Source organism: Saccopteryx bilineata, chromosome 5 (genome assembly GCF_036850765.1).
Source record: "Saccopteryx bilineata isolate mSacBil1 chromosome 5, mSacBil1_pri_phased_curated, whole genome shotgun sequence".
NCBI lineage: Eukaryota > Metazoa > Chordata > Mammalia > Chiroptera > Emballonuridae > Saccopteryx > Saccopteryx bilineata.
Window position 1 is genome coordinate 9,195,624 of NC_089494.1, and position 12,663 is coordinate 9,208,286.

The 12,663-nt window shown below is 47.3% G+C and overlaps 1 protein-coding gene across 1 annotated transcript in view; it reads left to right on the plus strand.

The window, feature by feature from the left end:
- Nucleotides 1-12,663, plus strand: part of DNER (delta/notch like EGF repeat containing) — a 261,274-nt gene that overhangs the window by 139,419 nt on the left and 109,192 nt on the right. The window contains exon 5 of the mRNA XM_066281209.1: nt 4,059-4,204. Within this exon, the coding sequence (XP_066137306.1) occupies nt 4,059-4,204 (146 nt within the window). The remainder of the gene's footprint in view (nt 1-4,058; nt 4,205-12,663) is intronic.

Genomic DNA, 12,663 nt, shown 5'->3' on the forward strand with positions numbered 1-12,663 from the left:
AGTGAGGAACACAAGGCCCTGAAAAATGGGAAGATGATGAAATGTCCTTTTGTAACAAAAAGGTGTCAGAGTCTGTGACACGTTCGATGGGAAGCCTTCACTCTTTCCTCCGTTTCTGCTTTGCTTATTTTTCCGTTTCCTTTCCTCCTGCCTCACGTGGCTTCTAGCCTATGATACGGTTTTCTTTTTTTCCTTTTCCCTGCCTCATCTTACGTCCTCCCTCTCTCTCTCACCTTCCTTCTTTCTTTTATACATCTCTTCTATTTCCCTTTTCCTGCTTTTCATTTAAATCAGGTTTTAGTTGGAGCAACTTCTTAGCCTCCTATGTGACACCAGCTGTGTGGTTTTGTGAAAAGACCATAGAAAATGTAGAAGTTGACAAAGACCACTGTAAACGTCTCTGTAGACAGACCCAGAGTGTCATACTGGGTCCTGCTGGGCTAGATTTTGTGTCCAGTTCTTCAGTTGACCTGTGGATCTTAGAATCCTGAATATGAGGGGAAGCTTTTCTGTCTAGTCCCGGGTCAGGAGTTATGTTGTACATATTGATATCATACCATTAAGGAAGAGAAAAAGAGTGATCAGGGGCCGAATTTGCTCTGCATTTCTTTTAAGTGGGTTAGCTGTGTCCGTCGGTTTGAATAGTGTCAAAAAAAAAAAATCACACTGGCTTTCCAATAGCTCTCGAATAACCACATTTCAAACTCCCAAGAACTTTTTCTTTTGAAAGATGAATTCTGTTTCATTTCCGTCTCTTCCTGCTGCCCCTCCGTAAAGGGCACGCAGTTCCTGACCCTGGCATGTGGGATTTCCCGAGGGCTGCTTGGCTCTGCCCCCGCTGCAGGTTGATGAGAGTTAAATTGGACAGGATTGCTTTTCATTATGAGGGACTCCAAGCATTTTCCCTTAGACATGATCAAAGGGAGGTGCAAACCACTCACCGAAATTAGACTCTGACCTGGAAGGAGCCGCCAGGCACCGTTCTCGTTCTCGTGGTGTGAACAGTACGTGGCCAAAAGTAACAGGCTTCTCCTGTTGACTCACTCTGGGAGATTAGGCGACATAATTAGGAATTACATAGGAGTTGTGACACACTGTTGCAAAGATTGATTTCTTTAATCATTTACTAAAGGGATTTTAGGGCCAACATACTCACAGTCTTATTAAGCAAATACAGCTAGTGCAGAAGAAACCTTTATCAGAGTTGTGTCCACAAACTTCCGAGACCCAGGACAAGGAGGGAATATAAATACTGTCTAAATAATCACAGGGTCACCAGGACTTTAAAAAACTGGGCGTGTTCAGTGTGCTTTCAGAGGCTCATCTAGGTGCCTGGAATTCAAGGTGAGCATTACTTTAATAATAATAGTACTTACATGACTTAAATTAGTTTTTCTACAAGACCAGTGGTTCTTAACCGGAAGCATGTTGGACTGAGAGAGGAAGCTTCCCCCCCCCAAAAAAAAACATACCTGCCAGGGACCCATCCCAGACTACTGATTCTGGATCATTTGTATTGGAGCCTGGAACTATATACTTGGAAAAGGTCCCCACAAAATCATGAAGCTTCTGGTTTCAAAATAGTCTGAGGACCACTACTCTGGACTGAACGCTGGTGTGGCAGAAGCCAAGGGCAACTCGTCGGTGTAACCGTAGCATTTAATACGGTTCCTGGTTTGCAGACGTGAGCTCAGTACCTGGTCACCGAGGGGGTGGAAGCAGATTATATATATTTTTAACCGCTCATTCATTTGAACCTCTCCCGGCTAAGTGAATTTAATAGACGAATAGAATTTTAAAAATAAACTTTGGGAGGAGGTCTCTTCTAGAAAATTACAAAGCCTTATGTGGTCTAAATGCGTAGTAAGTAGACAGATGATATAAATCTTAATCACAAGGTGAAGGCAGAGAACATAGCGGGGGGTATAAAAACCACTTTTACAATTACTGGCATCTAATTTGCCTATGTTATTTTAGGTGTAAAAGTGTCTTTTCAAATTATAACTCTGGTAGCATCCCTCGACAGACGGGAAATACTGGCGGCATTTCCCCGGCAAGCCTAATCACAAATTGATAAGGGGTTATTTCTGTAGTAAATTGGAATTTGTGCATTCAAACAATTGCTGTTCTTCCATGTTGGATGACATGACATTCTGGAAACTCCTGTCTGGGACTTGTCTTTGCTGCTCTGTCACCTGTGTGCCTGTCACCTGACTCTCTGCTTGCCACCTGTCCGAGGCTTATCCCTTGTCACCAAAGAAGCTTTGGTAAAGGTGGAACGTTGAGAAACCATCCAACACCTAGACTAGCGAGGGACCTGTATGTGATGGTGTATACCAGAGTGCAGGTGGACAGGTTGAGCTCAGAGGGGCTGGGATCTGAGGGGACACTCACGAATCAGGGGAGAGCTGAACGAGGAGTGGAAGCAAGAGGAGTATTCCAGACCAAGGGGGCGTCGTGGGAACATCACAGAGTCAGAGTGAGCAGGGCCAAGCAAGGTGGCTGGGAGGCGGTGTGAGGTGACGGCTCAGGGCGGGGCCCTGATGGGGGACATAGAAAACTCTAAGAGGAGGTGCTTTCGCCTAATCCGTCCTGTTCTTTCTGTCCTAAAGCCAGTTTGCCCTAAAGTTTCCAGTGGGAACCCTCAGGAAGAAAGCAGCTAGTCTCTGTGGCTGTAAAAGATTATACTTTCCTGAGTCAGACCCGCCTTGCCAGTCTCTCCGAGAGGCACCACCGGTCTCCTAATTGCAGACTGGAAGCTGAGGCGTGTCTCTGCTGACTGCTGACCTGTGTTAATATCCTGTCACAACCTTGACGCTTGAGAACTGAGTCAAACCTTGCGCTCTGTTTTGAACCTGTCTTCTGCCTGTGAAGTTGATCCCCTGCGTTAATGTGAGACTTTGCACTTTGCAAGTTCCTGGTCTCCAGATGTTCCTCAGAGCATGAGGAGTAGGTGGCCACATTGTCTCACTGCCTGGGACAGTCTCGCTTTATGCCTGTGTCCAATTGTGATTATAAAAAGCACTCTGTTTTGATCTTAAAAGAGTCCCATTTTTGATGATAAATTCTATGATTACCCTAAGTTGGGGCTTACTTGACATGTGAGAGAGAGAGTTGGGGCTCAGAGAGGCTTGACTGTCTAGAATCGTCTTCACCACCTTGTCCTGAGCGCTTTTTGTGGGTAAATGAAGGCATCTGCTCCTGGGTCATGGCAGTGTTCATTATTAGTTGTTTCTTTGGAAATTAGAAATTGTACCTACAGAAACGAATCTTCTTATTAGAAAAAGAGACACTCTCAGTGAAAGAAGTATATCACTGATACAAACTACTTACAGTACTTATTTTCTTATTCCAGTTGGACGCTATATTTATTTTGTATTTATTGCTACTCACTATCTGTAAATAGCCATGCTGGACAAAGATCACAGAACGAATGATAACTGTGACACATTGTTGACACTGCAGTTAACATTCCTCTGTGATTGGCCCTGTGTTATTAGATAGTTAAAACCCCATAACTTAAGTTGATATTATGTAGCCGGACTGGTGATCAAGTAAGATAGTCTCTGATAAACCCAACACAGAACACGGGGGGCCCGTATTGCATGACCACCCGTGAAGGGGCTGGCGCTGGGGGTCGGCCTTAGGCATATTTGGTGCTGTGACGACCCCATAGCCACCATGCAGGTGGCTTCCTGGCAGATGATGGGTTTAAATCAGAGAGGTTGAATTCTAACATGTTAGAGCAGAGGTGGACTTGAGGAAAAGTGACCCTCCCAGGGCAAGGGCAGGAGCAAAGCCGAGGGGTCTAAGGGCCAACGTGGCTGGCCGCTGCCCTTTGTCAGCCTTCGGTGTTTCTCATGGCCCGTGGGGAGAGCGGCCCATCTGAAAGGCCTGGGGTCTGAGCGGCTGCAGCGTGCGCTTTGTCCTTCTGCCGAACTTAACGCATTTTTTCGTTTTGTTCGCCAGACCTTGAATGCTGCCGAAACTCACCCCACAGTCTTGTAAACAGGATGTTGGTAAAACTTCACCTTCCCTCTCGCCCCGTTTCCTTTTAGGTTTTGTGAATGATTCTGTTACCAAGTCTATTGTGGCTTTGCGCTTGACTCTGGTGGTGAAGACCAGCGCCTGTGTTCCGGGCGAGGGCCCAGCCAACGGGCTGGAGTGTTCAGGGAAAGGAAGGTGTGCCACGAAGCCGTCAGAGGTAAGGGGGCGCTGGGCAGCGTTAAATACGTGTGTTTATATAGATGCATTTTGAAACTCCCCCCTCTTCTGGTTTCAGTTATACATTAGTATGCAACATACAGATACATCCATCTCCATATGACTTTTAAAGTAATCATGGTGAGTCGCGCGGGGCTGGCCCTTCTGGCTTGGGTATGACGTGCGGATTTGGTGAGAAGCCGCCATCCTATCCGGGAGCAGAGTCAGGAGAAAGGGAAGAGAGAAGAGGGAAGCAGGGAGCCATCTGTCTCCGGTTAGCGCAGGACTCCCTCCTTAGACGTTGTATTCCCCTGGCGCTAGTCACCGTCGCCAGAGCGAGAACGAGAGAAGGGCTGGAGAGGAGGCAGGGACCAGACGGCTGACGTCATTTTGGACCTCTGTGGACCGGCACCATCAACACTACTACGGAAGACCTGAGTCTTATCCCCGCCCTCCCTTTCTTTCCGCAGCTCAGGTCCCCGGGGCGGGGAGAAGGGGTCACGGACAGGGGCGGAGGACGGTGCCCCTGCTTGTGTTCTGGGTAGTGACAGGGCCCAGGAGTCAGACCGTCAAGGCAGTAGTGGCCGCTGAGGCCACTCGCCACCAGTCTAGAGCTGCCTGGGGGTGCTGGCAGATGGACCCCGGGCCCCACCTGGGTGTGTGCCAGGAGAGGGAGACTCTGCCCTTGCCAGGGGCCTGGTCCCCGGGGACACAGCTGCTCCTCCTACCGCTTGTGTTTCTGTGTCCGGCATCCTGGCCTCCGCATTCCTCTCCCCGGTCCTCGCCCGTTCCCACCGGAGTTCACGTTAGGTGAAAGTGAGTCCACAATAGACGAAAAGGGTGATTGGTTTTAGACCCGCTTTCAGGGAAGCACTGGTCAGTTGTAAGTGGTGACGCTTCCTTGTGGTAATGTCACAGCGTCAGTTATCGGTGGCGTGAACTCAGACAGGTGGAAGGAATGGGGTAACTGACACCGGGGATGTTGGAAGCGTTGCTCACGTCACCTTGGAAAACCCGTGACCTGAGTGTATTTTAGGTGTAATATTGCAGTGGCCCAAAGATACCATCTTTCTGTAAGGGGGGGCAGAATGTGATCGGAACCCAAGAAAGCAGCAGGAATAGTAATTTCTGCTCGATCTTATAAAAGCAACACAAATGTAAACCAAAGCCAGACACGACCCCCCTGGGGCGGGGACCATTGTGCCTGGTGTCAAGTCGGGAGACGGAACCGGAGGGGTCCTTCCCAGAGCCGAGCCTGCCCTGTGGGGGCTGTTTTCTTCAGTCTCGGCCAGCCTGGACCCAGCGCTTTCTCTCTGGACGAGAGGCTTCATTTACCAACTTATTTAGTGGGGAAAAAAGGAAGGCACACTAGTGTTCTTCTGTGACAGCCAAGGATAGGGTTCCATAACTTGAGAAGAAACAAGGAAACAGTGAGGCTGCAAAGAGGGGACACCTGAGTCTCCCCCAAATTTATTCTTACTATTCCCAGCGAACGATTATGGGGCCCGATGAGCCCTCAGAACGATCATATCAGCGAAAGAGAAGTGTCTTTACCAAGGAACAGAGAGCTGTTCTCAGAATTTTGGACTGGCAGAGGAAAGGAGATTCCCTGTGAACTTTCTTTTATAATGGATGAGCCCTCTGGGGAAACTTTCCAGCCATAAAGTAGTTATGTTATCCTAAAGCATCTTGTCACAGGCAGGCAGCCCTCACGGGGTGGGGGTCTCACCGTCATGAGAGCTCTGGCTAAGAGCCTCTGCCTGGCGGTTTAGAAACGACTCATCCACAAGGCAGTGGAAGTGTTTAGCACCTGGCAGGTAGCTTGGAAAACCTCGCCAAAGCGCTTTGTGCTTTGCGGTCCATGAAAAAGTGACTCAAAAGCCTTCGTAAGGAACCCATGCTGATTTTAGCAGGTCACTGCCGAGGAAACATGGTGTCATTGTGGCCACTGCTCCTTTGAAGAGCTCTGCGTGCCTCTGGCCCCGAGATGACACCCCCTCCCTCTGCTGCCACCTCCCAGCTCCACACAAGTCACTTCTAGAGCACGGAGCCTCTGCTGTTGTTGACTCGGTCAATGCACACATGTGTCTTCAGTGAACATAAAGAAATCGTGGCCAGTCCTCTTATCTGAGCCATTATAATTATCCCTGGTAACTATGAGCAAAGGATTCCAGTGGTTGGCAAACTGCGGCTCGCGAGCCACATGCGGCTCTTTGGCCCCTTGAGTGTGGCTCTTCCACAAAATACCACGTGCGGGTGCTACCTCGATATGGAATGTACCTCCCTATATAGTTTAAGTTTAAAAAATTTGACTCTCAAAAGACATTTTAGTCGTTGTACTGTTGATATTTGGCTCTGTTGACTAATGAGTTTGCTGACCAAGGGATTAGGCTATTATTACTTTGTCCATTGATAGGGCCACCATGATGTTATCATGGAGACACTCGTCCAGACGCCAGTCCTACAGTTCACAAAAAGATGGTGGGAGTTCAAGTACCACAGGCAGGAGTGGGGACGGAGAGGTGGTTCATCTTTTTTGTGTCTTCTTGAGTTCCAGATGCTTCTTGTGATTGCTGTTGTTTGCTAATGAGAAAAGACTGTTACCATCAAGTTTGCTTCTTTTTACTCTTTCCTAAAATGAGAAGTTACACAGTCCAACCTAATGCAAGAAACCGCTCTATAGTATAAAACAGGAAGAGCTGTGCGGTGGATTTAATTTTTATTATTTACAATCATTTTTATACCTTTTCATTAGGTCATCCATCCTAATAAAAGCCGTTCTGTTATTACCCCACTGCTCTCATTCCGTAGTGGGACTCATTCCGTTTCAGATGCACTTTGGCTAGAGGATGCTTCACCGTCCCGAGTTGATGGGGGGTTTGTGACAGAGCCTCAGCTTGCTGGTCTTAGATGTCTCAGCGTCTCGGGAAGGTCTTGTTAAGTGTTGGCTATAGCACTGTAAGGAGCTCTCTATTTTTGAACACTGTTTTTCTTACAAGGGTTGACTCTGATGTCTTCTTTTTCTTATAAAAAAATTTGGACTGTTTGGCCACTACTTCTCTTTGAACTTTGTCACCAAGGTTGGCTGCTGCCTATTTGATGATTCCTTAATTATCTGAAAGGTATGTCAGGGAGTTACACTGGTCCCTTTGCTCTGCTGTGAGCCTTAATCTTCTTTAGCTCCAATTGGGTTCCACGGACCCTGTCTCTCAGACCTGTGTATTAGTCAGGGTATGTCAGAGAAACAGAACCAATAAGAATTATATATACATCAATAATATTCTATAAGACTATAATATACATATATATGTATATATAATTTACATATATGTGATTTATATATACATAATTTATTTTAAGGAACTGGCTCCTTATGGATCCACTCATTGCAGAGTCTCAGTGAGTTCAAAATTTGATTGGGGAGAGGCTGGCGGGCTAAAGACTGAAGAAAGAGTTGCAGTCAAGTCCAAAGGCTGTCTTCTGGTGAGCCAGGAAGAGCTGATGTTGCAGGTGAAGTCCAAACACTGTTGGGAGAATTCCCCCTCGCTCAGAGGAGATCAGCCTTTTGTTCTACTCAGGCCTTCGCCCACCCTCGTTATGCTAGGCAATTTGCTTCACTCCAAGTTCACTGACTTAAATGTAAATCTCATTTGAAAGCACCCTTACTCATGTTTGCTCAAATATCTAGGCACCGTGGCCCAGCCAAGTTGGCTTGTAAAATTAACCACCACAAATTTTTCTCTATTTTCTCTTCAGTTCGTTGCCACTCCCTTTCTCCTCAGCTGCCTCCCTTGCCCACAGAATCAAAGGAGTAGTTTTAAAAATTGATTTGCCTAAGACTCACCTGAGGCCCTTGACAACAAGTCATATTCCATGCCCTTCACTCAGGATGTGATGGCTGTTGTTTGACAGCCTGGTGATTCTGATGCAAAAATAGACTGTGGACCATAATTCTGGAAACAGAGGGCTCAGGGGCGGTGCTTGTCATCTTCTCGAGCTTGCTGGGTCCCTGAAGCAAATATGCAACATTTTTTTCATTCAAGGATTTTACTGTTAATAAATTCAAGGTCACATGGAATTAATAAAAAAGGAGATAAATGCTGGTAAGTGATGTAATGGTTCAATACGTATGCCCAAACTCTCTTATTTCTTGGCCCTGGTTTATATCGATGGATACGTGAGGTCAGGCCTCCATTTGCAGAAGATTCCTTAGCAAGCTCTCTAGCCCCTGTCTTAGGAATTCGTCGTTGAGGCGATTTGGATGGAATGCCCCGTTAGGTCAGGCAGCAGCAGCGCACCAGAGGGCAGGCATGGCTGTCACCTTCCTTCACCCGTCACTTTTCTCGGACAAGATTCTTTTAGCGCGAACGTAAAAGTCCACATGGGACCTTGATAAGGGGCGGTGGCCTGTGACGCTGTGAGGAAGAGATGGGGTGGGGGGGGCGCAGAGGGGGCCCCGTCAGAGGATCACAGGGCACAAGGCCTGCCCTGTGCCCCCGCACCCAGGGCTGCCCGGGACGGTGCTGTGTGCAGCCCCTAACCACAGTTCCATTCTGCGAGGTGGGGTCAGACCTCTGCGGTGCTGCGTGCACTGTGGGGCTTCTCCTAGAAGTGGGTATGAGACCCAGAGAGGGAGGGCAGAGTGAACTCGCAGGTGGGAAGGTACTGGGGGGGCCCGGCCAGGGGCATTAAATCAGACAAGACTCATTTAGCCTAGGGAGTTGTTCTAGAAGGGTGGTGGGGGAGCCTTTCTCTTGACTGACTACATAGCTTATTCATAATTCACTACAGGCTTTTGAGCCCGAGAACAGATGCTCTGGAGGTAACCAAGGTGTCTGAGACATGCGTGTTGGCTTGTAAGAGATGGGTGATCTCTCCCACAGATTTTACTTGTAGCAACTGCTTTGTGCACCTTGTAGAGAAAAAGTACTTTTATGAACAATACAAATAAAATAATGATGATCAGAAACATCACCACAGAGATCCTAAGAGTTAAGTGCAGCCAAGCTGTCACCTTTCTGAGGCATAAAAAAATAAGCCCGTCTAGAATTTCATTGATTGGTCTGAATTACAGTTCTTGCTATTAATGTGCTTAAAAAGCCATCACTGGCTTTTATGTTGTATATAGAACGGGACGATCACATCGCCACCTGTGCAAAACTATGACAACATATAGAAGCCATGTATTATAAACTATTTAAAGAAACAATTATAAAATGCTGTCCCAAAGGATGGATGTTTCGTCATGTCTCTGTTCAGCACTGGCGTTTTCCAGAAGGTTGAAATACCTCCCCCCATGCTGACAGACAGTTGTGGAGCCACTGTCACTTGGTGGCCCCCCAAATATATTACAGTGAGGATTATATCACTGGGGACATTTCTAGGGTCATAGGATTTAGAGTAGATGATGATTTTGGAAACCTCTCTACCTATTTTCAACACCTGAAAACCAGGGTCTAAGAGAGATTTAAGTTATTTGCCCAAAGCCCAGGAGCTAATCCGTGGTAGGGACAGGACAAGAATAAAGGGAGATTTCTGGTTATTTCTTTTGATTAATAAACCCATTGCATGGTAACAAAAATTATGCCTTTTTAATGAAAAGTAACTATGTTTTTTCAAAGCAAAGAGAGTTTAGTGAGAAGCCTGGCATTGCTTTCATTTTTTTGTAAATCTCTTTAATATCTGGCTTCCAAGAAGACAGCTGGGTTTTTACGCTTGCTTCTAAAATCGATCTGTTGTGAAGCATTGTTTTGGTTGAAGTGTAGGGAGAAAATCAGTCTCACACAGACATTCCGTTGGAAACAGGAGAAGCGTTTTTAATAGCCTTTTCAGATAATTGAGTATCTTGAAAATACTACGAAACTCGACAAGCGGCAGATTCATAAAGGTTAATTGAATGTGGAATCTGAAACCATATCAATGATCTCTTGCACTCTGTTACATTAAAATCCATTGGGCTGCTTCGCATATTGCATCTTCTACCAGTGAATGGTTTTTATAATATCGCACACTGGCCATTTGGAGAGTAATGGAGTTGCACAGAGCTTCCAAATGTTGACACATTTCATTACACATATAACAACAACAACAACAAAAACCCACATCATGATGAATATCATCCCCAGTCTCATCCAAAAAAGTCTTTAAGTCTTGGAAGGGGGTCTGTCAAGTTCATGATGAAAGATAGAAGTTTTCCAAAATACAGTTTTCCTGGTCCGATTTTTCCTTGAAGGCTTTTTTAAAGCTCAAATTTTACCCCTGACAACAAAAACTATTGGTTGTTTTCCTTGAAGTGACAGGCTCACTTGGTTCACTTGAGAGAAGCCATCTGCCGAATTGCCAAGTCCGAATAACCATAGTTTGCCTGGTAGTCGTTCTTTCGAGGACAAAGGTGTCCCACGAAAAACGGGGGAGTTCGGTCATGACTCAGGACGGCACGTGTGTTTGCTGAGACAACCCTGGGACTTTGGGGAGCAGCAGCAGCGCTTTCTGCACCCCTCCTGTTTTGTCAGCCAGAAACGGAAAGGGATGTGTGGGGGCTGAGACGTCATAACATTTTCATGTCCACTGCTCCATCGGGGACGTTCTAAGTGAAAGTGGCCCTCCCCCTCGCACCCGCAACCTGTCCGTTCACCAGAGTTGCAGGCTCTTTAGATGGTAAAGAGAAGCCAGGGAACGGAGGGGTTGCCTTGCAGAAGGTCGGCTGCCTCCCTGGGGAGGAGGCTGGAGGATTCGGGCCAGATCTTGCCATTGGGAGGATAGCGATGGGGGTGGGTGGGAAGCTGGGGTACAGGGACAGGGAGGGGTCTGGGTCACCAGCCTACCCTGCCCTTTGGGGAAGTGTGGCCCGAATGGAGGGAGAGAGTGGGATGGCACTCTGAGTGGGAAACTCGGTCAAAAGGAGAGTTTTTGCTTCTAGAGCAGAGGATTTTTGTTGTTGTTGTATTTTTTGTTTTGTTCTGTGTTGATTCTTGCCATCCTAGCGTGTCTAAAGTGGTATCTCATTGTGGCTTTGAGTTGCATTTTCCTAATGACTAATAATGTTGATCAGACAGCAACTTTTGTTGTTGTCTAAAAACTCCCATTATATACTTTATGTGTTTGGAAAAAAACCATTTTGAATTTTTCCATCAGAACTGAGGTCATATCACCCTTGTGCCGATGACGGGAGGCGCAATCCTGGTTACAGGGAGAGAAGTCATGGCAGACAACACGTGGTCGAGGTGCTTGGGGCAGCAGCTCCTGGGAGTCGAGATTGCTCTGCGTCTGCAGGGAGACAGGTGCTTCCGTTCACCTGAGCCGCCGTGACTTTGCCGGGCCAGGCGAGGTCGGCGCTGGGGTACCTACTTTGTCCTAGCTTACCCTGCGCCTGGCATCCATCTGGAGGCGTGGTGCATTCCTAGGGAATGTGAGGTAGGGCGGAGACAGAGGAGATGCAGCCCTAACATTGAAACTGGCCAGAACCCATCACCTCCGTGGGGAAGGGGCAGGGCGGGCTTCACCCCAACACCCGCCGCACTGCCACGAGCCATTGTAAAGTTTCCTTCCTTCAGATCGCCTTTTCCTTGTATTGCAAGAATAATCCCGAGAAACTTGACCCCTACCTCCATGTCTGTTACTGCTCAGCAGGCAGGCAGGAACTCATCCTGTACTCAACTTCCTTTGACATAATGGGCATTTTTGAGGCGATGGTCAGCATTTAATTGGGCCACGGGCATTAATCCTTTCCACGTTCACACTGGAGGAGAAATTGTCGTTTGATGAGAATTCCGCAGTTGAACAGGGTATTTCCAAGTCACTAAGGGATAAAGAATCCGACCCCCGAAGGGAACGAGAAAGCTCCCCTGGACCACAGCAGCTGCTCAGTGATGGGTAAACGGAGCAAGGCTATCACAGGCCCCTGTAGACGGCTGCCGTGGGTACAGCCGGTCCTCCCTGTGTGACCGTGCTTGTGTTCCACAGATTCTGGGCAGAAAACCCGAGCTGTGTCTCAGCCTCAGACAGAGGTGACTATGTGCTATGTGCAGTGGGGCATCATTTAACACGTGTGTGTGGGAAGAAGGGCACAGAGGACCCCGGTGTGACAGTCAGCAGAGGCCGCAGCAAACATGGAATGTTCCAGAGCTGCCCAGAATTCAAAGGTCAGTTCATATGTAGGACATCCGAACTGTCCCTTACACATCTGTTTTAGCACAGTCACAGTATTTTGGCAGGAGACGGGGAAAATGAAGCCCCGTGTGTGGAGGACATGTTGGCAGCACCCTATCCAATAGCATTTATACGTCCCATAAATAATTATGCACGCCAGTCAGCGTCTATAGCGACAGGAAAACTTGGACAATTTGCTTTTTCTCTCTTCATTCGATCTCCACATTATAAGTCGATGAGTAAGTGCTTTCCCTGGCTTCACTAGCAGGTTTTTGGTTTTTCTTTCCTACTAACTTCTTTGATTTCTTTACA